Source organism: Lichenostomus cassidix, chromosome 4 (genome assembly GCF_008360975.1).
Source record: "Lichenostomus cassidix isolate B80296 chromosome 4, HeHo_3.0, whole genome shotgun sequence".
In the NCBI taxonomy this organism is placed as follows: Eukaryota; Metazoa; Chordata; class Aves; order Passeriformes; family Meliphagidae; genus Lichenostomus; species Lichenostomus cassidix.
This window is the reverse complement of record NC_139484.1, coordinates 7060379-7086103: the sequence shown is the minus strand read 5'-3', so window position 1 is coordinate 7086103 and position 25725 is coordinate 7060379. Positions and strand designations below refer to the sequence as shown.

General features: G+C 42.5%; 1 protein-coding gene across 3 annotated transcripts in view; it reads right to left on the bottom strand.

Annotated features, from left to right (window-relative positions):
* LOC146437752 (epigen) overlaps nucleotides 1–18086 on the bottom strand; it is a 36229-nt gene extending 18143 nt beyond the window's left edge. For 2 of the 3 annotated variants that reach the window (XM_085057692.1, XM_085057694.1), the window contains exons 1-7: nucleotides 17874–18086; nucleotides 15773–15957; nucleotides 15313–15435; nucleotides 10491–10643; nucleotides 9658–9765; nucleotides 5833–5925; nucleotides 1690–1815 (exon numbers count right to left, since the gene is read on the bottom strand). In XM_085057692.1, the coding sequence (XP_084913818.1) occupies nucleotides 1690–1815; nucleotides 5833–5925; nucleotides 9658–9765; nucleotides 10491–10643; nucleotides 15313–15435; nucleotides 15773–15957; nucleotides 17874–18001 (916 nt within the window). In that variant the 5' untranslated portion in view covers nucleotides 18002–18086. The remainder of the gene's footprint in view (nucleotides 1–1689; nucleotides 1816–5832; nucleotides 5926–9657; nucleotides 9766–10490; nucleotides 10644–15312; nucleotides 15436–15772; nucleotides 15958–17873) is intronic. The other variant, XM_085057693.1, reaches the window with a different exon arrangement.
* Between the last annotated feature and the right edge of the window lie 7639 nt (nucleotides 18087–25725).

The window sequence follows — 25725 nt, the reverse complement described above, 5'->3', positions numbered from 1 at the left end:
AACCATTTTCACTTAGGCTTAAATATAAATTCAGCCAAGTGATCAAACAGGGAAAAAGGATAAAATGATTTGCTACACAAACATGCTGGCTTGTTCCATTTCCTAACTGCCAGATCAAATACTTGCCAAGGGTGGTTTACTTGTTAGTGTTCAGAACTGTATACACTGGGATGTTTTCTGTTGTTGTTAAAGATTTAGCGAAACTTTCACCGATACCAATGAACCAACAATAATTTCCCTTTGGCAATGCACAGTGCAATGCTACTTGCAACTGTGGTGGCATAATCCAAGCTGAAGTTCCTCCCTCTTTTTTGGATCTTCCCTCCCCCCAGGTAAAATCTCGAGAACAACCCACAGCAGACATGACGAGACAGATACAGCGCATTGCTGAAACTCTGAATCATGGCCTTGCCACTGAATCTACACCTTTATTGCAGGCACAAGGTCCTGTGTTTGAAGAGAAACAAACAAGAAGGATGCAGTTTCACGTTTCTCAGAGTTACAGCTTTTTCACTCCCACACCTGCTAAAGCAAACCGAACACCTGAAAGTCCTGTGTACTTTAGCTCACCTCTGAAAACAGAAAATAGAACCTTTTATTTGTGATAGCGTAAACAGGATAAGAAAAGAAGAAAAAATTTTCAAGTTGTCCTCCAAAGATTTATTTTCCTGGAGCTCTGTTGCACACATCCAGTTACACATTTCCAAACACATTCCAAGACAGTCGCTCAGCTACACTCATGCAGGTAATTTCACAGACTTTAGCAGACAGGTAACATGCATGATGAGTAAAAGCAGCAGGGAGCTAAGGGAGTGATGTAATTACAAATACACACAGCTGGCTAGAAACATTCTGAATATAATTAAGCTTTGAGACATTATGCCAGCCAAGATGTTAATAACTGTGAAAAAAACCTGTGGGTGATTTTCATACTTATCAAAATAAGGAACTGTTGAGAACCATTAATAATGTGGGTAAATGCTGTCTAAGCTTCCCACACTCAACACTGCCAATAAGTGCAACAATCCTGCTATTCCAGTCTGGAGCTCCTCCAGAGCAGAGATATTTAATCAAGTTACATTGTGAACTTGCTCTGCAACACGTTAAACATAAAAAGATCAATATGTAACAACAATTTTTATCTGTTAGGCTTGCCTGGACCAAGATGTTAAGCACTTTTAGATGAACTCAAATTAAACTTTAGCGTAAAGGATTGTTTCTACAAGCCAAGTCAACATTTTCACAGACAAGTGTAGAGGAAGAGTGCAAAAGGAGGCTTTGAGAAGCTGTGGTTTAATAATAATTGCTATGAACAGCGGGACACCCTACGCTTGAGAAAGAGCAGAAACTGTTTTCATTGATTAGTTTTGAAACATTTTAGGAACCCCAAGGATTAAAAAGAAACTGGGCACAAGTACCTTCTGCACCACACTGCCAGAAGAGCTCATCTGTATCTCTTGCAGGTTGCTGGTACCTATATTTAAAAGTAACACTTCCTCTCCTAGCTGACATACCATTTCTTAAGAGCAGATAATTTTTGTGTTCTTATTCAAGTAAATAAATTATAAAAAAATCTTGAAAACATTGTCTCATTTGAGACACTGCCTAGTCCAAAAATTTACCATGAGTGAATCCTACAAACTTCAATATGTTTACCCAACAGGTTCGAATAAAGAGTGTTTCACTGACCTTCAAAGTCCACATCCCCAACTAATTTGGTTTTTCCTGTAAGAGGATCATGGATATGGTTGATGCCTACGTCAATCACAGCTGCACCTTCTTTGACCATATCAGTTGTAATCAACTTTGGGATACCTGGAATCATCAACACATATTTAATTACCCTGGCCAGGTAGTCTTAGGTCATCAGTTTTGACTTATATCAAGGGATGTGCATGCACAGCTATGCATGCACAAAATATAACAGAATTCTTTCACTAGAATATTTCTTGATACACCCCACACTGGAAACAACAGTTCCTCAATTGCACACAGTTTGTGACTGCTACTACTTCAGAAAAGAGGAAAAAAAACCCCACAAAAAAGACTCCACCAAAAGTTGTGCCATGGGATTGGTTTTGGTTCAAGAAACACACTTGATCAATAAGCAATTTCAACTGTTATGGTAATCCCAGCACACAACACTGTGTGACCTTGCACACAGAGGACAAAACACCATTTCTTTCTATTCATAGCAATTTGGAAGTCCTCTACACTTGACCAGAGAGGCCCAGCCTGGGCACTGCACGCCTTGTGGGCTGCATCTCTGTAGTGTCCTGGAGTAGGAGTTTTTTGGTATTAAGAAATCCCAGCTAAAACAGCCACGAGAAGCCACCTCAGCCTTTTCATATGCACCATATATCTTCAGCACATTCAAATGTGAAGCATCTTGATATTCATCTTGAATATGTGCATCAGTCAGGACCCAGAAAACCTAAAAGGTCACTTCAAAGTCAAGATAACGAAATGTATCCATGGCTGTATGTTTCCTATCACTAATTTCTTCCCTACCATGTAACCTCCAACTAACAGTAATGGGAATTTCCAACCTAAAAATTACAATTCACCTTACCTCGTGAGCAATTCCATCAGTTCTTTGTTCTGAGAGGAATGTTAGAGTATCTCCAAAAAGGGAGTCCAAACTCCCCTCTCCCATCAAAGCTGCTCTCTCTCAGGTGGAGAGAAGACAGAAAGTAAAAGAAACCTAATGCCTATGGTTTGAAACTGCAGTTTTACCAAAGGGAAGAGCTGGCATACAAGGCTCGGGCTCCATGTGAAGTGCTGGAGCACAGCCACTCAGCCATTTGGATACAGGCAGCAAAAGAACACCCTCTGCTCTCCACTTCTCACTCCCCCGTATGACACCCGCTTGAAACTCTATTTCTCATGTTGAGCAAGCCAAGATCTCAAACTCTTTCCTAGTCCACTTGATAACATCTGACTGCGTCTCCTTCATCCTGCTCTGATGTAATCCACGGCAACCTGGCTGGTAATTGGATAATGCCTGAGCCTTATGGGGGTAAATGATCTGTGTGTGATAGGGCTGGAAGCACATTAACGGAAGCTGCACAGTTACACCCTTTGTAGAATGGTTTGATAATAGGCCAAATACTTAATAACAACAAATGAACTAACCCCCAAACCAAATGAGCATATCTATTTACTTAAGACTACTTTACATAGCAAGTAGGAAGGGATAAACATTAGACCAGCTTTTCCTAAAATGCACTGACTGAAAAATATAGGAAAACCTTTCATTGGTAATTTTTGCAGAAAATGATGAATCACATTTTAAACAAAGAAGAAACAAGGCCCTACCTAATCCGAGTTTAGGTGCAAGGACTGTGAAACAGCCAATTTCTAAGAAAGCTAACCAGACACTACCTGAATAAAGGGTCTGACTAACCAGCACTTCCTACACAAGAGGACTACAGATCATGTCCCGAGGGACAGTGCAAGTAGTCCGAGCAGAATTTTGTCTGGCATTTAGCACAGCCATCACTTTTTCTCTTTACCCCCTCTCCAAACCTAGCAGGCAGATGAATCCCGTTTCTCTCTGCAGACTAGAAAGCCCAGAGAGCAGGAGCAGCAGGCTGACTGGTTCAAGAGTCCTGCTGCTTCCATCACCGCCTTGTCTGTCCTGTGGTGGCTCTAGGAGCACTGCTGGTAAAGCTGCACTTACACTTCTGCCATGGGTCAATGGCAAAAAGAACAGACTCCTTGTGATGTCTGTACAGACAGGGATAGCAGGCCAAGATGGGAAATGACATGGTGGGATACAAAGTGCCAGGTGTGCATAACAGGCAATACGATGCTTTGGCTAGAAATCCAAAAGCTGTGTGGTGTAGAAAGAGATTTTAGGGAGGGGCAGACTGGACAAGAGAAGCATTGCTGGAACTTAGGATGCAAGGAGTTGGGAAGGAATGAGAAGGAAGGAATAAAATGCACAGATAGTTGCAATCCAAGTAAGCAGGAAAACTCAGGCCCCAAGCCTGGGGGCAAATGAGAGACAGCACACAGAGATGGATCTTCTCACACTCAGGTGTAACAAGAGAAAACCATGAATGCAAGTGAACAGAAAAGCACTCAGAGGTAGAGAACCACATCAAAACAGACTCACTTCAACAAGTCACCAGTCAGGAACCAGGATGCAGATAGCTCTGGTAAAAGTACTACACAGGAAAAGGAGAGTGAAAATAGGAATCTTGGGTCTTCCATGTGGGCACATGCAAAAAAACTCCTTGCCATGTGCACATCTTGCACAGTGGCCTGTAACAGCAGCTGTTCCAACCTGGCATGGTGCAAGTTAACCTTTTTGCAACACTCACTGAACAGATCACCCATTTCCGGGGAGTGTGTGATCCCAGAGGTACAATGTGCACAGTTCTCATGTAACAAAAGGAAGCTTGGAGTGATTCCACCTGCTTAAAGCACAACCTTCCCCAGAGCACCCACTGGGGCAGGGCTGTGTGCTGTTTGCACAACCTAGCCCTAGGTTTTCTCATCATTCCAGGTATATCTCAAGTTGTGTAATGAGTGTTGTATCATGCTCCTGTTACAAATGACACAAGGAAAGTAATGTGAAAGGTAAACATGGCTGAATTGCTACTGGATCATTTAACTCCAAGCATAAATGATGACAAACCATGTTCAGCATAAAAATCAGAAGCAATGATTAAATTGGAAGCAGTGAATTTGGATGAAAAGTTGCTGGTTTATTTTCAGTCAGCACACTATTGGTATCTTTTATTCACAGTGGTGAATTCTGGTCAGGCCCACAGCTGAGCAATTAGATGTGGAATAAATAAGTTGTTTCTTGCTCCTAGCCTGCCATGGGAAAGAGGCAGTGAAGTTAAACCCTGAAGGAAAGGGTATCTCACTTCAACAGGAAGTGATGAGCTTTAGACAGATACCTGTCTGTCTTCATCTAGAAAATATGTATGGAAGTCTTGGGTCTTGAGGATGAGGAAGGGGGGGGAAAGGGAGAAGAAAAGAAGAAAGACACAATCCTCGTGTAGTCTTCCGAAATGGTACAAGAGAAGGATGATACCCTGAGCTGCAAAGGGACACAGAATTTTACCAAGTTTATAATAAGTTGGGTTGTTTGTTTTTTTAAAGAAATTTGTATTTCTACTTGTAATACCTGCAAACAAATAACAGAAGCTGCTTAGAAGCATAGTTCTGCTTGTTTCTTTGGGACAAATTAGTCAAACTCTAAGTATTTCACTTTACATTGCTTTAAGAGTACAGACACAGATCTTTTGGTCCCCTTCCTCTAGGCAATTACCATTTTCTTTCTCTTGACATGATAATTGTAAAAGAGAAAAAAAAATCAGCCATTAATAACAAAGGCTACCAAAGCCTCCAGTTAATTTGGCGAGGTTGGCCTTAATTCCAGCAGTGGGGGAATGATACCACAGTTTTATGAATGCAGCCTCCAGCTGATTTAAAGAAACCCTCCTGTCAAAATTTAAATGACTCATGGTTTTTGCACGGCACAGAGAATGTTTTAATTTACATAATTATACCTGTATAAACTATGCACTGACTGGTTCCCGATCTTGAGTTCACTCTGAAGTCTCCCTAAGGGAAAGGTGTCGCATGTGAGGAGAAACAGTTTATGAGTCTGCAAATGTGAAGGGCAAGAACAAAGAGCCAAATCACTTGCCCTTCCTACAACGAGAAATCCTACCTCCTGCAACACCCTCAGTGAGCACGAGCACTGATTATTCATTGAAATGTGCAACAGCCAGTGCCATGGACACAGACTGCAAAGTCCTCTTTTTAGGTTTGAAATGTTGCAAATGGAATATTAGCAACAACCAGTATTACCTGCAGCAACTATTACTATGTCAGCGAGCTGTGTATGGATCTTGAGCTGCTCTTTTGGGGTGTATCTGTGAGTAATGGTCACTGTAGCATCACCTGAAATGGAAGAGGATATCAATTAATTGTCAGATGCAATATGCTATAAAAAGTACAGCATTTACTTTCAGGTGCAAATCACTTACTTTGGTACATTAACAACAGTACAGATGATCAGTTTTGCCTTGGTATGTGACTTTCAAATCAGCATAGGCAGAACACTCACAACGCTTGCAGCTCACACAGATGAGAAAACATTTGCTCTTAAAAATTCTCCCAGGATGAATTAATTTATAAACTGTGAACTAAATTATCCCTTCCACAGCTTTGTTACATTCAGTGGAACTCCACAAAGCAAACTTAGCATGGAATCCAGCATCTGCTTTATCAAGCCCAGTTTGTACAGGGTGCCACAAGACTCAGCTGTCTGCCCCAGTTCAAAGCTTCAACACAAGATCACCAGGAGAAGCGAAAGAAGTACACATCCTTCTGGGCTAACTCAAAACACCAGGGGCTGCTCCTACATGCACCCACATTTCTGGGCAAGGGCTACAAATAAACTCTCCCAGTAAGATATGAAAAACCCTTGTGCTGTTTGATGAAGCTACTGAGGAGAGCCCACGACATGAACAGTCATGGAGAGAGGGTATGAAGTCTCCTACTGCATCCAACAGCAGGCACGGTGATCCCTCAAGGATTGCCCAAGCAAGCAGCAGAGATAACAGCTCTCAAAGAAGACTCCTCCCAACCCTCTCTGCAATTATTTGTAGTGCACATTGTCCAGGTGTAACATACCCCCATCTCTGCCTTCCACTCATCAAAGACACCTGGGCCTTGTTATTTGCCATTAAACTAAAACTTTTTGCCCTCTCAGACATTACCATCACATCTGTTTCCTTTGGAATGTGTCTGACTGATCTAATCTGTGCCTCTCATCTTATTAACTCTCTTCTCAGGCATCTCATCTTCGACCTTTCTGTGCTCTGACTTCTCTGCTCTTTCCCCTCACCTTTTATCCCTCTTCTTCAGGCTCTATAGCACACACCATCTCCTCAATGAGAAGCAGATCAAGACATTTCCAGATAATAAAAATAGAAAAGTACAGGCTTGAAAAGAATTGAGGAGTGTTCTGATACCTGCTTCAAGCAAAAGAATCATGTCTTGCCCAAAATTACAATAACTACTCAGCAGAGAGGTTATGAAAAACCAATGGATAAAATCCAAAGTTACAAAGTTACCTCTGAGTAAGAAAACAGGTACTAATTGGCCACTAAGATTTTAGTGAGGAATGTCTGTAGTCAGCTCCTGAAATCAAATAATTGCTTTCACTACCAAAAAGGAAAGGAGGAAAAAAAGAAGAAAAAAAAAAAAAAGCCCCTACCTTGAGAATAGCAGTCCAGAAGCTTACAGACACCTCAGAAAGGGGAGGTTTTCCATTTATTTGTGATCATGCCCAAACAGAAAATAAACAACTATTTTTACACTGCTACTTCTGCTGAAAGAAGAGGAATATATTTAACAATTAAGATTCCACATTATGCTCCCAAGTCAATTTCCTAGCTTATAAAACAGAGATAGTCTCTTGACCTGCCTACACAGAACATTATTTATTTTGGAAGGGGTCATACAGCTTTTCCATCTGATCAGATATTGCCACCTGCAGGACATGAGTGTATAAACATCTAAAGGATCACAAATTAAGACAGTCCCCAACTTCTCATTTTTGTTCATGATCCATTAAAAAAACAACCAAAACCTACAACAAAAGAGAAATAAAAAATAGTACCACACACGCCCCTCTTGCATAATTTCTCAATAAAAAATATTTAATCAAATCAGCCCCATTGCTGAAAAAACCCTATCCTGATTGATAACCTGATAAAGTTCTTTTTTAGCATTTCATTGTTGGTCTTGTCTGGTCCCTATCCTCCTGAGTTTAAAAAAAAAAAAAAAAGCTGAAACCAGGGCCTGGCCTGCCTTCACTTCCACACGCCATCCAGGCCATTCTCTTGCTGCTCACAGCAGAAACAAAAATTAAACCCAACTGCAGAAGACGAACCAGATCTTTGAGCAGAGCCCCATCCGTGAGTCAGGAAGGAAAACTCCACCAGATCACCCCAAATACAGAAGTATTGATCATCATGTACACAGCATGCACATACACCATGCCAGTTCATTATCAGACAGGTACACATGTTCCTTTGTTTCTCATTGCAGCTGCTTTATACTGTGTACCAACACTTAGCAGGCTGGAAGACTAGAAAACTACCTGAGAAATAAATCCATTTCCTCAGATTAGGTAAAGATAACTCCAATGAGTTAACTCATTCTGTATCTAGACTACAGTTTCAGTAAGGGACTTTCTGAACATCCTTCTGTCCCTACACCAAATGTGTGACCATAGAACACTGGCAATGCCAGCAAACAGGTTTGCCAGGGAAGTCATCTGACATGTCAGGAACCAGAACACCGGCAGAAGACCATGAAGCACCACAACACACTCACAGACTGGCCCCCCAAGACAGGCTGCACAACCAGGCAGTCAAACAGGAACTACAAACGCAGGATACAAGACAACAAAACTGAGCCATGGATCCAATAAGCTCAAAAGCTGGAAGCTGCAAGTAGTATTTAGTTACAGTTAAAAACTGTCCATGCAACTGCTGTGGGTTTTGCAACAAGCTGCTGAAAGCATCACGGGTCACCAGGTCTCCTCATTTCCAGCTGGGAAACATGTAAGTAGTTTCCAAGATGACTTTGTGTTGTACCAAGCCTACTTCAAACATCAGCTGCACTGCCAGCAATACATGTCACCCAGTATTTGCAACAAATGGCAAAAACGCTACTAATTTTCATGGGAATGAGGATGAGACCAGAACTATGCACCAATGGTAATTACAATTCAAGCACTGAGAGAAGTTCCAAACAGCAACTTTCCCACAGAGGCTGAAAGGAAAAACCAACTCTGTGATTAGTATAAAGCTTTTAGTGTTTTATTATATTAATAACACATTACACTCTACTCCAATTAAACAGGCCTGGGATTAGAAGTCCATGTTTACCTTTTTTGTGCACACCACCATGGCAGTTTCTAACATCAAAATGAAGTTGCAAAAGGGCAGCATTCTATCTAAATTATATTTGTTTTAATTTCTACAGCACAATTATAGCAGCACATATAGGCTTCTGTAATTAGAATTACTTAAAAATATTTCCACCACAACACCCAATTTCCAGGGGGATATAAACTGCACTGCAGAAATATCCCCCAGGCCAACATATAATCATAGAGCTCACGCTGAGAAGTTCCTTGGTTGGTCATTTGTGTATTTTCATAAGCAACATCTCACTGACATAGCACAACACCAGGGTCAAACCATACTTTTTTTTAATACATACATAAATGTGTATGTGTGCCTCTACAAATGAAATTATTATTGAACAAGTATGAGAATAAGGCATAGATAGCTACACTGTATAAATATCACAGGAGCCTCTGCAGCACTACAAGGCCTTACTGCCAGTATTACCCTCAATGATCAGTGCTGACTCTGTTGAAATAGTCACTGTTTCAAATGGAGGAGGAAATTATGACTTAATACCAGAAAAAGTTGAGCCTAGAAACTGCTCTCCTGAGAATAAATCAGGAAATATGTTAGCAAATTTATTTCCTTGCTCTGGTTGCAAGTATTGACAAGAGAGAAAAGCTTTCTCTTCAATCTGAATTCTCTAGTTGGCTTTATTTTCGTGACTTCACAAATGGAAACATCAGGACAACATTCCTGCTCTTACCTCCAGGCCTTTCATGCTCTCCATCAGTATGTAAAAGCATTGAAATAGGCATTCCAACATTCTTAGATCTTCCAGCTACAAGAACATTTTTTCCAAATGTTTGTATTCCTTGTAGGAAAAAAAAAGAATTAAAAAATTATATTCCTCTATTTTGATACATCTAAACCCTTCTTCTCAATCCCCAAGACAGAATTGTTTGTTGTTGTGGACTGCTGACATCAACACGTCTTGAAAACCCACAAGGCTAAATTTGAGGGATGAATCCACCAAACAACTTCCAGCTTTCACCTTGGAGAAAGAAAACTGGCAACTCATTCAGGTTATCTGAATCACCCTTAGCAAGGACTTAATTTCCCTACTCCAGCCACAAAGGGAAGTGCTTATGTCTACCAATATGAACATACACATTCTAAACATAAAATGACAACTACTGAACACATATGCATTTTTTCCCCTTCTAGTACTGAATTAAGTGCTCCCACTTTTTGTTCTTCTTTCTTCCCCCTCCTCCCCAAGAACTTACACATTCAAATCTTCTATTTGATAAATAACCATGTCAACAACAGCACAGAAAATTGCCTGTAAAACTACAGAATTAAGAAAGTTACTGAAGTGTTCCACCAAGTACTACAGTCTACATTTAATTAATACTCGTGCTATTGGCACAAGATCCCATCTAATTGGCAACTCCTTATTTTTCAGATTAATACTCTAAATGTTTATTCTTCAATCCCAATGCATTTAGATAATCTAGACCTTATAACTCACACCTGAGTTAATCCTTTGTTCGTCTCCCAGGATAAAGAGAGTTCCAGGACAGCTCAGTCTCTTACCTGTCCGTTTGATGATCTCCCAGACAGCGGCAGCGGTGGCAGGGATGATGGAAGGCTGGTCAAGACACAGACGTCCAATATTCATGATATGGAATCCATCCACATCCTTTTCAGGGGCGATGGCGTTACAGACTGCCCGTTCATCTATGTGATCTAGGGGACACACTGCTCTCAACTACAGCTACTCCACGTGTCAGGTGCCATCAACACCACCACAGGCATTACAGAGACAAACACACAGCCTGGATCTAACCAAGGTCATTAATTACTGTTCTTGATTGGACAAACTATACTCCCCCTAAAGGGAGCAGTTGCAATTTCACCTCTTCAAGCAGTTTACTGAAAATTAGGTTATGGCATTTGTCACAGGGTTAATACAACAGATTCTGTCAAAATATGAGAGCCCAGTACTCAGCTGAGAATGAGAACAGTAACTATAAAGAGAAATGTTTAAGAGAGTCACTTCAGAGTCATTTCTGCATTCTGGAAGTCTCAAACATGAAGTGGCTCAAAAAACCCAACAAACCACAGGAGAACAGCCATATGCATTTTTCTGGTTTCTAAGCCCATAAAGGATATATGATCTAAGTTTAAAACAAGTACAAGGAAATCTCAAGCTGAAATAACTTTGCAGGTCTAGCTTTCCTTTTCCAATAATACCATTGATTTTAGTCAACTGTTAATCAGTAGGACCAAAACATATCCTACTGCATTAGAAAACTGATAATACACAAAAATGTTTGATATTGGCGATCTCAAAACACTAAGTATGGCTTAAATGGCATTGCCTGCACATAATTTAGTATTCACATATATTCATAATTTTTCATATGCACTGATGATATGGGACAGCTCTGCAACTCCTTAAAGCTTATACTGCATAAACATTAGTAGTGATTATGAAAAACTGTGTGTTCGCCAGACCTCTCTCTGCAGAGTTACAAACCCAGGCATAAGCCTGGAAACCTGGAATACGTAACAGCACTCCAGAGGAACAGCTCCACAAAACATCCCATACTGACCCAGAATGCAAACTGTGCTTAATGACTGACCCATGGCCTGCTGAGAGCCCCAAAACAGTGGTGACTGACCCACAGACTGCCCCACAATGGCCATGACCTACCCACAGCCTGCTGTAATGCAGACCTGTTGAAGGTTTTCTCCTGCAGAATGTCAAGCTGACCCCCAGAGAGAGTAAATGAGAAGAAAGCCACTGACCCTCTGTGGGTTAATGACCAGTTTGTTACTGAACATGCTGAGAATTTGGTTGTTTCTCCCGTGCAGTGATAAGACTGAATCAAATTACCCTCCCCTAAACCTGGCAAGTGAGCTGGGGCTTTACAAGTTTCATCTCAGAGTGATTGCTTTTTGCATCTTTCACATCACCCATTCTAGCCACAATCTAAACAGAATCCTGCAACTGTGTGGCAAGATATCCCAGTGTGTCCAAGTCAGAGAGCACTACAAGAGGTTTAGAAAAGCCAAATAAAGGAAAATGAGTGTCAATAAGGAAATTCAGACTTGCCAGTAAAAATATTTTAGAGACATAAACAGGATGTTTTAATTTAGTTGGTTTTTGTGGTTTTGCATTAAAAGGAGTTAGATGATTAAAAGATAAGCATGTTATACAACTTAAACCATGGTAATCTCCTGTTAAAAGATTTCCAATTAAAAAAACCCTAGAGTTAAACCAGGCTGCTATGATTTACAATTTAATTCTCCATTTTTTGATGAGAGGAAGTTTCCTTCTGAATCCTAATGAGAAAGGACTGTGGAAATTAAGATATTAAGTAAATTGATGAAAGTGTCTCTTAGAACTGAAAATTGGCTCACAGAGACTGAAAGCAACCATAACCTCGTTTTTATGTCAACTTGGGGATTAAAAAAAAAAAAGAAAGAAATTTGGAGTAACCTATTAAATGGCCTTTGGAAAAGAGAACTTGTTAGCCTTAGGCAAGTCAGTTGTTCATCCAACACAAACTTGGCAGCGTGCTTTTCCTTGTGCCTGGGATGAGCAGAACACTGCTCTGAAAAACAACTCCTCCTCACTGTCTGCCTTTAGCTTCCCAGAAACAGACACATGATAGATACATGATGTAAAAGGGAAAAAAAATCATACTTTACATGGATATTTTCCCCACTTAAAACCAATCTGCAGAATTTCACAACAGGGGTCACAGTACTGGGAAGAAATGCAGCTGCATAGCTGGGGACAAGTGGGCTGTGGGCCTGAGAAGAGGATGTGGACACCTTCCTTCCTCTTCAGGGACACTTTCAAAACACTGTCCTGGGCAGACCATCCCCAAACAAACCAACCAATCAACCCAACTCAAACTATACAGTCACTACGTTATTTAACGAGCAGATTCTGTTTGCCTCAAGAAATGCATTTTCTTGGTTTGCTTCCACATGCCTTCGTTATTTCCAGAGAAAGAAAATAATTTTTTAATTATCTTATTGTCAGTTTCATAAAGCATCAACTGAAACGTGTACAAATTTCCTTGCTGTCGTTCCAAGCCACTCTCCAGGCCAAGCTCCTCTCTGCACTCCCTGTTCTCCCTTGTTAGCTAAACCTGCAGGACTACACTGGGCATCACTTGCCATGCAACTCAAACTTGCACACAGAGAAACATCTATTTACACAACAAACTGTGCTGGCACACGAAAAAGAAAGACAGGTTTTCTAGTGTTGGCACATGAAAACTGGTTTTCAAAAGGGAAGACCGACAAAAATAAAAACATAGCACAAAAGGGATTTGAAAAAAATACTGTATGGATTTTCATCTGTCTCAAACAAATAACATTTCATAGCCATCTCTCTGGCAATTCAAACTAAGATACAGGAAAGTCTCCAGAAAACCATCGCCACATCACAAGTAATGCACTCAAAAGGTGCAAAGAAAAGAAGTTCTCCTCAGGCAAAGATGACAATCCTCAAAGTTAGGTTGCTTCAGCTAACAAAAGTGCAAAAGAACAAAGCTATTTCTGATTCCATTTTTAACCCAATGTTGATCAAAAGCCACACCTTGTGCGGTTTACTGCAAAAAACCCCAAACCCCACACAACAACCCCAACTCTGGAATATGCAGCCTCCACTGACAAAGTTTTCACAACTTCTAGGCTTTGTCTCCTTCTATTACAAAGCAAATTTTAAAAAAATGGAAAATGAGCTAACTTAGCTTTTGGACCTTTATTTTATTAAGTTCCTCCAAGGAAAAAAGCAATTGTGTTAACTGGTTATATTTGACATCTGTTATGGAAAGAACTTCCTGAACATTTCCAGTTCATGACACATTGCACATTTAGCTTTACTACACAGACACTACAATATTGACAAAGTTCTGCTGTTGATTAAATTATTCTAAGGCTTTTCCTAAGGCAAGCAACAGCCAGGCCTTTCTGACAAGTTGGATGGAGGCTAATTAGTCTTCGTGTAGTTATTGTGACAAATGTGTCACAGTTCTTGAGAGGAATCTTCAATCAATTATTTTAGGGCTTTAGCATTTCAGTGTAGAAGCATCAGACATTTCAATAGACACAGCTAGAATTATCATCAGGCTTTTTTTCTTTTCTCATGTTGACCAGGTTTAAATGTTTCAAAACTGAAGGAAGTTCTGAACTGTGTACTGGTGAAAGCAGACAGCTCAAGAGCAGACTGTACTGACCTGATATCCTCCTCATAAACAACAAATGCATTTCTGCAAGTGATAGCTAACCATTTCCCTGAGTACCCACACCAGTGAGACAAGTGACACAGGACACCTCCCATTTCTGGGGAACACAGCATTGGATTGGGAGTCCTGTGTAGGAGCCCGCTGCCTTTGCTCCAGGTGGGATGATTTCCATCCCTAGGCTGTCAGTTCTCCATCTTTTGCAGGACTTCTTACTGATGAAATGAAACTTTGTTAATTACATTACCTGCTGCTGCTAGTCTCTATTAGTTTGAGAGATGCTTGTTCAAAGGAAACCAACCTCATTCCACCTGCTCCTACCGTGAAGGCCCAGATGTAGCTCTTGTGTTACACTTCCACCTTGTGGCAATTTTATTTCAGCACATGGCCCATTCCAGGCAGCTTTCATGTAACACCAAGTGCAAACCCTTCTCATCATGAATGCTGCTATTTATTACAAAGACAACCAAAGAATTTTTTCCTCCATAACTCTCAGCTCCTGCCCCAGTTTTTCTGTTTTACAGATAAAAGAGAGTTTGTCCTGTTTTTTTCTCTGCAAGTTTTATCACTGCAAAAATACTGCTTTGCCAGCTACTCCCTAGTGATATTTCAGTGAGATTTTATTACAAATTCGGAGAAGGGAAACAAAAATTCCAAGAATTTAGTCAAGGCTTTTAGGAACTTCGCATAAAGCTCACCTGGAACATTGGGGAGAGCACAGAAAACAGAAATAAATGCTTAAGGCAAAACCTGGAATCACCCTGAGAAAGGCTATACCATCATATACTGCACAGCATAATTTTGCATGAATAGGGGATGAAAGTATAGAATTCAAGGCAAACCAGTGCAACATGTTAAAAAAACAAAGATAATTAAACTGGGTAAATTATGTGAAATGCCTTGAAACACCACTCTGACTGATCATTGAAAAAGGCAAGTTTGACATATGAAATTATTCTCAGGATTTGTTTTTTCCTTTAAAATGAACTGCAGGTTCAACAAAAAAATTAACATCTCAGCTAATCCTTCACTATGCATGTCCTCTTTCGAGAGCTTCTTATGTCCCTAAGACACACTTGCAGCCCAGAACTATTAAACTCTTTCCTCTTACATACACTGTACACGAGGAGTAGGACAAAGATGTCACCTACCTGGGAGAGGTAGCTGAACTAATAAACCACTAACTCTTGAATCCTTGTTGAGTTTTGCTGTCATATCCAAGAGCTCTTCCTGTGAAATGTCTTTAGGCCTCAGTATGATCTCACTAGAAATGCCTGATAAAATCAAAAATCAGAAGACATCTTGTAGAATAAGGCAATCAAGCAATGTGCAGCTTAGTCATTTAGTCTAAAAATCTGTATGATGCTTAACAACTATTTCCTAACAACATTTTAAGAGACAAAACAAAACTTATGGCTCCCATTCAAGTGACATTAAAATTACTTTCTTCACACATCCATGCAATCTCTTTTCTTTAGGTCCACCAGAGAAAATGTGGAAGAAGTTGGTGCCAAATTAAATTAAGACACTACGGGGATTCCTCCTGCTTAATTTTTTTATTTTTAAATAACAGCATCTTGTGCTTACCAAGGGATCACTTATATGACATACCCACAGCTGCAGCTGCTTTTATCTTGTTCCTGACATAGATGTGACTGGCTGGATTGTCTCCTACTAGTATGACAGTGAGGTGAGGCCTTTGGTTCCCAGTGGACATCCACGATTCTACATCCCTTTGAACTTCTTTCAGAACTTGGTGAGCAAGCTTTGTCCCTGAGATAACAGTGGCTTCGTCACTATAAAGACAAAAAGATACACAGTATTTAGGTCTAAAATTTCACCAAGAGAAAGACACCCTTAAGTTTGTTATCTACCATTTTAAACACTGCCAAATGTTTTGATTATTTGTTGGCATTTCAAATACTATTTGAAAAACATTAACATGCTACAGATCCATATGGGAAAAGAAGTGCTTCCCCACTCTCCCATTTGAAGAGCAGGGATGTGCCATCAGTGCATAGGGAAGAGGAGCTCACTAGGCACAATTCACCTTCCCAACACACACAGCCAGCCATGTAAACACACATGAACTCCTGCATTGTGGAATAAAACACGAGAATATTCTTATGTCCTTAGGTTTCACCAGTTTAATGAATGTTTACCCACTTCCCTCCCCGAATTTCCTTAAAAATGGATTTGACATGGGATTATTTACACTGTTCTTTTGTCCAAGCCTTGATACGAATATTTCTCATATTTCATAGCTGCTGGGAAGGGAGATGGTAAATAGCACTTCCCACAACTGTAAAATATAAAAATAGCAAATACTGAAATACGTTGATGCTTCTTAGGTTTAGAATCTAAATAGTTTAAGTCCTTTGATAGAAATATCATACAAGAACTGCATGAACAAATAAAGCATCATCTGTACAGAAAACTTACACTGAAGCAGGTTATTCAAGACGTTACTTTAAATTTTATACAGATTAAAACCTTGACCAGGTGTTGGTCAGTGACAGGTTTAATGACAGATTTGTGACAGATTTCATGACGAAGTTAAACGACAGACCTAATGACAGACTATGCCACCCTGTGCCACTGTTATCCCATCTGCCTGTGGGTGCTTTTACTCTGAACCCAGTGTGGATTTACAACAGAAAATTCACATACCAAATTATTCTTGTTTATTAATCCAGTGACTTGCAGGACATGACAGAAACAAAGATGTGAGTTGCTATTTTAGATCAATTTGTACCCTAAAAGCCTGAGATCATATTGAGCACCACAACTGGACCTTATATATCCCATACATACCGCATGAAAACCTCTGGAAATTATTAGTGCAGGAACTAGTATGTTTTGCAGAACTCAAAAATGTTACTAGCAGCACAGAACAGAAGTAGGATATGCACTGGTCCAGAAACACAGCTACTTGTTCCTAAACTGGCATAATCAATTGTTGATACACAGAACAGGCAAGGGATCAGATGCATATTTCAATGGCTGGTCAGCTTCTCATCTTTTCATTCTTGAAATCACAAAGACGGTGCTTTCAGCATAGGAAATTCTGATCTGCTGAATCTCTTCAGTCAACTTTCAGCAGAGACTTAAGACAATTACATATAAATGAAAAGGCTGACAAGCAGGAGCTCAGAGACACCCTCCCATGCACACCCAGGCAAGAGCTCAGAGCTGCAGAACCAACAGCAGAATCCCTGTACAGACAGTGCAATAAATTAAACACACGGGGTGATAACTGTCAGGACACTGATGCTCACTGCACCAAAGCATGCCCTGTCTGCCACTAAATGATGACTACATAGAGTAATTCTGTGTCAATCCACTGACAGGCTCTTTAAGGTACCAGGAGCAAGCAAATGTGTAGTCACACATTCGCCTCGTGGACTGGGCAGGAAAGTCACATCGCAAGGGCTACTTCAGTTTCAGGGGCACCGCTTAAACCCTCGATGGACCACCAAGGCCAGGGCCCTCCCGCTGGCAGAGCCCCGTTTTCCCGGGAAGAACCGCAGAACTCGGCGGGGATCCGAGGGTATCCACCCCGCAGGGCGATCGCGGGGAACCCCAGCCCGCTGATCCCTCAGGCGTTTCCCTTCGGAGCCGCCGCGCCGTGAGAGGGACGAGGATGAGGAGAAGGATGAGAAGGAGGAAGGAGGAGAATGGAGAGGAAAAAGACCCGACCGGCGCAAGGTACCTGGCGGCGCTGCGAGGGGAGCTGCTGGTGCTGCGGGTGAGGGTTCGCCACCGCCTCAGGGGCGCCCAGCCCGGGCGCAGCAGCGCGGCGGAGGAGCAGGAGGAGAAGGCTGCAGCGGCCGCCGCCATTTCGATCGGTGCCCGCGGAAGGAAGCGCCGCCGCAACCAGGCGACGAGGGGAGGAGGCGGGGCTACTGCCGGGAGCGGGAGTGGGATCGGGGTCGGGCGGGCGGGCGGAGCGGAGGGACGGGAGGCGCTGGGAAGTGGGAGAGGCCGAGCGGTGCTCAGGGCAAGGCGGTGCTGAGGGCGGGAGATCGTGAGGCGGGCGGTGCGTGTTCGACTCGAGGCTTTTCCAAGTGTTGACAGCCTGAGGACTCATGGCGTAGTGGCAGGAAAAGCATAGGAAAAGTGTTTTTAAAAGATTGGCTATGCTTTGATGTCGCTATTTCCCTTCAAGATCCTAAATATGTATTTCCATCTCGAATCTAGTTCTCTTCCCTTTCCTTGTGTGCCTTCTACTTTAGCTGACAGCTAGGGCAAGCACAATTTCTGCTCCTGTTTGTTTCCCTGCCACCACCACCCAGGAGAGGTTCCAAAGGGAAAAATACATTAAAACACGTGAAGAAACTGGAAGCTCTTTTTTTACACTTCAGAATAATGACCACACAGCAAGAGATTCAGCTAAGGCCACCAATAATGATCGCCATGGCGTTCAAACCAAACTTTAGAAAGCTAAACTAGTGTAAGGGGCCAATGTAAGGCGACACCAAAGTGTGGAACATGGGTTCTTCTTGGTGGCTTGCTTCCCTTATAGCATCCCAAATCAGCAAAGATGTATATACAAAAAATACTTATAATTATCCTTTTATAATGTATAATCCTCTAATAATGTATGAACAAAGGTAAAGGCATGGTCTGGATTATTGATGCACATTTTAAGACTGTCACAACACACAGTGTCACACAAGCACTCACAGACACAGTATGTGTGACTTTCACGTTTGCTCACATTCCAGAAATTCGCAATATCCTGCTTTCTGGGCCCAAGTTTTATAGAAGAATATGAATAGTAGAAAGCAAGAATATGCTTGCTTCTGCCTAAATCTATCAATGATTTTGCAATCAATATACTTCTGAAGTTCATAATTTTTTCAGTCACGATTTGCATAGCAGAATTTATCAGAAGCATTTATGATACAATGGGATGTTTTTATCTAGGGTATAATTTGATAAGAAGAGTATTTTAGAAAGGACAAGCCATTAAAACCCAGTGTGCACACTCTCTGCAAGCACCCGAGCCACATTGCTTTTGGAAACACCTAACTCATCAAAAACTTTGCCAGGACCATAGCAGAATGTGAAGCCTCACTAAGCTGACACACCTTTCCAAAGCTTTCCCCAACTTTATAAAGGAATTTGCCCACTGTCAGTAAGCTGGTGAGGGTGCTATTGATACTTTGGAGTGCTTTTTATACGCTGTTTCAGATCTAGGTTTGTTTTCTTCTTCCACTCCGCACAGAGGATTTTTCGGAACTCTTTACTCTAAAATCTGCCGTTGAACACGATAGAAGGCACCAAGATGGGAGCTGCAAGGAATCCCGCAAGACTTCCCCCTCAGAAAACACGAGGGGAAAACTATGAGGGGCATCCATGCTTGTCTGCGGAGCTCTGTGTCTGCTCACTCCACACTGTGACGGGAACAGCAGCTCACGGCTACCAAAGGCTGCAGCCGAAGTGTTTGGGGCACGGGCTGCGTGCCTCCAGCCTGAGGCGCGACGTCCCTGTCACACCGACCGGCGGCTCCACCCCTCCCTCAGCTCCGCCCGCCCCTCAGCTCCGCCCGTCCCTCAGCTCTGCCCGCCCCTCAGCTTCGCCCGTCCCTCAGCTCCGCCCGTCCCTCAGCTCCGCCCGTCCCTCAGCTTCGCCCGTCCCTCAGCTCCGCCCGTCCCTCAGCTCCGCCCGCCCCTCAGCTCCGCCCGTCCCTGAACTCCGCCCGCCCCTCAGCTCCGCCCTCTCCTCAGCTCCGCCCATCCCTCTTCTCCGCCCATCCCTCAGCTCCGCCCGCCCCTCAGCTTCGCCCATCCCTCAGCTCCGCCCGCCCCTCAGCACCGCCCGCTCCTCAGCTCCGCCCCACCCTCAGCTCCGCCCATCTCCGAGCTCCGCCCGCCCCTCCGCTCTGCCCGTCCCTGAACTCCGCCCGTCCCTCAGCTCCGCCCATCCCTCAGCTCCGCCCGCCCCTCAGCTCCGCCCGTCCCTGAGCTCCGCCCCTCAGCACCGCCCATCCCTCAGCTCCGCCCGCCCCTCAGCTCCGCCCGCCCCTCAGCTTCGCCCGTCCCTCAGCGCTGCCCGTCCTCACGGTTCCCTGCTCTCAGTACCTGCTGTCCCTGTGCGTCTCTCGCCCTCAGACTCTCCCGCTCGCCGTGACCTGGATCCCGCTACTCGTCCCGGCTCTTCCCCTCGTCGCTTGGTTCCTTGTGTGGGGTCAACATGGCTGCGACCCCCACAGGGTTCTCCTGCTCCGCGCTGCTGCTGCCGGACTGGGCGCTGCTGGCGAGCCTTCTTCCTCCCTTTGCCCCGGGCCGCCCGCAGCTCCAGCAGCTCCCCTCGCAGCGCCCATCTGGGAGTTTTCCTCCTCGCTTTTTCCTCACCATTCCCCTCATCCTGCTCGTCCCCTCACGCTGTGGCGGGAAGCGCACGGCGGGCGAAAAGGGCGCGAAACGCCTGAGGGGCGGCGAGGGGTGTTTGGTCAGCATTTGGTGAGGGATCGAATGTGGAGCAAAAGTTCCGGTATTACTTTTGGAAAGGAAATAAAATTTGGTCAAGCTAGCCGTGTAGTCCATTTGAATTGGAAAGAACATAAAATGTTCTCTAAATTTAAGGAAATTCTGCTCAGACTTTGCCATTTCGCAGCGCGGTTCAGATCAGCTCGATTTGCAGCAGTGAGGAGTGTTTGCTTTGCCACGGCTCTTTCTGAGGGCTGACTCGTTATAGTTCTCCGCAGGAGTGACAATGAGGTGTCTAGCTGGTGCTTGGGCTCCCTGCCAGGAGTAGACAGCAGAGAACATGGATTTTCAGCCTCAGGTAGCTTCTCTTAAGCTTGATTGACATATTTGTGTTTACATTTTGTGTTATTCTGAAAGAATCGTTAAGAATTACAAATGTTGCCAAGAATTCTACTGTGTAGTCTAACCACACATTACAAATTGTGTCTGATAAGAGGATCTTCCTGTGGATCTTGCATTAAAACCTATTCTATTCAAGGAAAAGAAAAATCACTTTTTCTGATAGAAAATCATTAAATAAACCCAGCATTTTACGTTGCTTTTATTTGGGTATGCAGGTACAATTAGCACTGCTACTCAAGTCAACAAAAGGTGTCTTTATGAATTTAAAACAAAGCAAATCCACACTCAAGTTCCCAGCAATCCCTTGCTGATTCACCCCAAGCGGGACCAGAGACACTTCAGAGACAAAGTCAGGTCCTTGGAGGCCCCCAAAGACCCCTCCAGGATGAAAGTCCCAGTAGTCTTCATCACAATGCATTTGTCACCTTTCTCTCTGGAGCATGCATGGGGTGATTCAGCAGTTTCTGTGCTGGCTTCAAACAGATTCTTGTCCCTCTTGATAAGATTAAGGGAATCCCATTTTTCTAGGTTTTAGAATTCACATATTCTGTCTCTCAATAGTCAGCTTGAGTCACCTATTGACCACTCCTTTCTCTCTACTAGCAGTGTCAGAGCTATGGACATTTCCTTAATTTCCAAAGCATTTGAAAGAAGAGGTGGGAAAAGACATATGATCTCCATTGTCAGGAGAGAGACTCAGAACCTAATATCAAAACCTTTGCTACTATTGAAAGCGAAAATTGAAGAGAACTCTTCACCTTCCAGGTATTGCCTCTAAACAGTGAGCTTCTCCAAACCACATGTGTTATCAAGTGTTTACCTGTCATGGTTTAGAGGGGAATTAAAGTTAAAAACAAGGGATTTTTTTGGTGACTTTAAGAGCTTGAGGAAATGGATATGTGATAAAAAGGATAGGCTGAGGCTTAGGGTTTTTTGACTGCTCTTTTGGATTTTTCCTGAGCATTATCCAGTTCAAATCCTTGAAGCCTCGTCAGTCATGCACATGGTACTCCTTGGTGACAGAATTGCAGAATAATTTAATGTAAAGGGATTTAGTAATTTAGTAATTTAATTTGAAGGAATCCTTGCTCAGAGCAGGGCCATTTGAGATCAGATTGATTGAGGCCTTGTCCTGCTGAGTACTGAAGGACAGAGAGTCAAGAGACACCTTTGGAAAACCTGCTCCAGTGTTGGACTATCTTTGTTTTGATTTTTTTTCTCCCGCAATAGCTGTTCTGTCTGTCCTACCATCCAATCTATGACCAAGATCATTTTAGGAAGTAATTTACTGTCTTCAGAATTTGCTGCACTTCTCTGTTCTTCAAGTCTTGGACTCTGATGTTGGAGGAGTGCAACTGGCAGGAAATCTGGAGCCAGTTCACCACAGAGTGTCCTGTATCTTGGCAATCCTTCTGGATTTTAAAGCCAGAAAGGATTTTGTGCAGTGCTTTGGATAAGGTCTTAGCATAAGTCCCACTGAGCAGCTGAGCTGAGGAGCACCTTTCGCTAAAAGTAGTCAGGAGGGTCAAGGTTTGTACTTCAGTGGAACCCAGATTTGATGTCTTATTTTTGTTTTCCCTTAGGCTGGTGATTTGCAGCCAGGTGCTAAGAGCACTGCCGTTTCTCCAATCCCTGCTCTGCTCCCAGAAGGAGAGGCAAACTCCCTCACAAACACTGGTAAAGGATTACTGGTGCCTCAGCTTATTGCAGTACTTAAAGTTGTGGACCACAGCCCTCTAACTGGCCAGTGCACATGCAGGTAAGCAATGCCAAGGTGGACTGCAGTAAATGTATTTTTCCATGCACACTTTTGCCAGGAGCAGCCTGTTTCCAGGTATTGCCAGGACCCACCTCAACTGCCAGCTGCTTGTTCCTGAAACCCTTTCAGCTGTGCCAACACAGCTGTATATGTTGATGTTTGGGAAATGAGTAATGAGACCACTTCAGTTTAAACTGACTAACAATGCTTTTTGTTTTTTTTTAAGAATTTTTCTCTAATACCTGTTAAATTCCCTGGGCCTGATGCACAGGGTGGCCTTACAGATAGTTGTGTTGATAAAAGTCATATGGCTCTTGAGAGAGCAGGACAGGCAGCAAGGAAGCAAAAATTGTTGGAAGCACCTTAAGTTAATACTTCTGCCAAAAGCTAGGTCTGTCCAACCTTACAGCCTTGTGATGCTGCTGCTGACAGGTGAGCTAAGCTGTTGCTGTTGTGTCCATCTTACAGTCAGCCTCTGCAATGCTGCCACATCCTTGTATCAATTTGCTCATCAACAGTGGTAAGCTAAAGGTTAAATTAAAAGAATGTGGTGAAAAGGGATCCCTGATATATTTGTAAAGGTTTTTAAAAGGAATTCCTTGCTCTTTGCAAGCACAGTACTGCTGAATTTGCAGAGCAGGGCTCTTTGGAGTTGTGGAATAGAATGCGAATTAGCAGCGTATTTAAAACTGAGGTTCTCATTTAAATTTTTATGTTAATTTTAGTCTTCCACTGATGTCACACAAGTGTACAGCAGGAATAATTTTACTGAAATCACAGACGTTGCTGTGTCCCTTGTGAAGTAATTTCTACCTGTGTAAAATGCATATGAAATGTTACTAAATCAAGTCAGCATTTTGTACTGTCTTGACACCCATATTGCAGTGATGTAAATTGTTGCAGTATGAGGCATCAGTGAATAGAATTGCACTAGAATAAAAGTCTTGTGTCAGAATTTGATCCCAGATAAGTGTTTTGTACTGTTGTTTTAATGGAACATTGCAAAATTGAAAAATCATTAGTAGTCCTGCCAATGCTTTAGCATTTAAAAGGTCCTATTTTCTTTTCTCCCGTAGTCCCTTTATGCCACTCCATTAGTTTAAAAAGGCTATAAAGAGAGCACATTTAGCCACTTGGGAATATTTTCATTTCTGTGTTACTCTTGCCTTTGGCATAGCAGATCAGTTAGGTTGTGACTGAGGAGAAAGGGTCATGGCTGGCCCTCCCCCTTGTTCCAGCTATTCTTGGCTGCTGGAGCAGCTCCTGGGGGCCCCGGGCTGCCAATTGTACTAAAATTGCTGGTAGCCTTAAGACTATTCAAGGAGTAATTAGCTACCAAATGTGGGTAATTGTGACAGAGTCTAGCTAATACTGCTTTTGTCTAACGGACTAATTAAAGGCTGCGCGTATGAGAAGAAGAGAAAAAATGCTCTTCTTTTAAGGAAAAGAATTATTAGGAAAGAAAATCTGATCTAGTAGTTTAAAAAAATGAAAAAAAGAAAATGAAAGAGTTCTGTTTCTTCTAGCAGGATCCTAGAAGTTTTTGATAATTAATCTTGGAAAATGAAGCACAACTACAGTTCTTAGATTAAATGCTTCATTGCTTCATTGCGGCACCCTTTCATACTCTTCTTTGATTCCGTAAAAAAAAAAATTGTGAAAGTGTTGTTCAGTGCAAGAACATTTAAAAATTATTCTCGCCTATGAAATATCAGGAGTTCTATTTGTGCTGTCAGATGTGGGTTGAATTTAAAGAAGCCCAGCTAAAGGTATGTCATCGTGGGTACCTACGATCTGTTTCTCCCTCTGTACAAAATGGGATGGGGAAGGGGAATAATCACCTGCTGATCTGGCAAGACTACAGTTCTCCATGCATCAGTGTGGCGTGTTTGCTGTAATTTGTACCTGTGCTCCTCCCCTTTGCTGCTCTTGCAATCAGCTGTGAATAGTTCCATTCCAACCCATTTATGTTGTGTGTGTCTTCAGTGGTACTTTGATATTTGCTAATGCAATCATAAAATCTTACATCTCAGCTAAATTTTCTATGCCTTTAGCTGTGCTGCAGGCAATAGCAGGTTTCTGAACTGCAGGAGTCCCATCTATAGCTGATTATATTTACTCTTTCTCTACTCTGAAGTAGATCACAGTTAAAAGTGAGCAACCAGAATGAGGCCCTTGCCAAGAGAAGGAGATTGAAAAGCAAACAGCTCCCTTTCCTTCCTCCTGCCCAGGTAAAAAGATTATTTTAGAAAACACTTCCTTGTGTTCTGAGATGCTGCAGTGTCACTAATATCCTCTCGGCCAGCACTTCCCAGTGCCTCCTGGCCACCCTCAGCAGTCTATATCTTTCTCTTTGACCTGTAATACATCTCTCAGACACAGCAAACAACTTTAAGTGTCCTGCTTTGTGAACTGACCCACATATGCAGACATTCTGCAAAGTTTAAATCAGACTGAATTCCAGCCATTTTACAGGCAGGAATATAAGTGTTAACTTGTTATGGCAGCAGCATCTCCTTTTTTACAGACTGCTTCAAAGCACAGCTGATACAGCTTTGTTGCCCTGTTTAAATACCTTCTTACTCTGTGTTCTGAAAGATTACAAATAACATTGAAAGAAGGATGGACCACTGATAGTGGACACAAAGAATGCAGAATTTAGGGGGCACAAGGGTGTTTGTCAGAACCCCCAAGATAAGGAAGAAACTAATAAAGCCAACCCAGCAACTGGGCTGTAATCAGCTCGGACTGGGTAAAAGGTAATTCTGGCAGGGGTAAATCTGTGGCCACCAACTCATAGACCACCAATCCAAGAAACTCACTGACCCAAAAGAAGAGAAAGACTGAGCATGCAGACTAACTAGCATTAGAAGTGAGAGAATCATTAACCAGTAGAAGATAGAATACTAATTAATAAGAGAACTATGTAACTTGTAGCCAATGAACACTAATCCTTTTGTTTGCTAAGA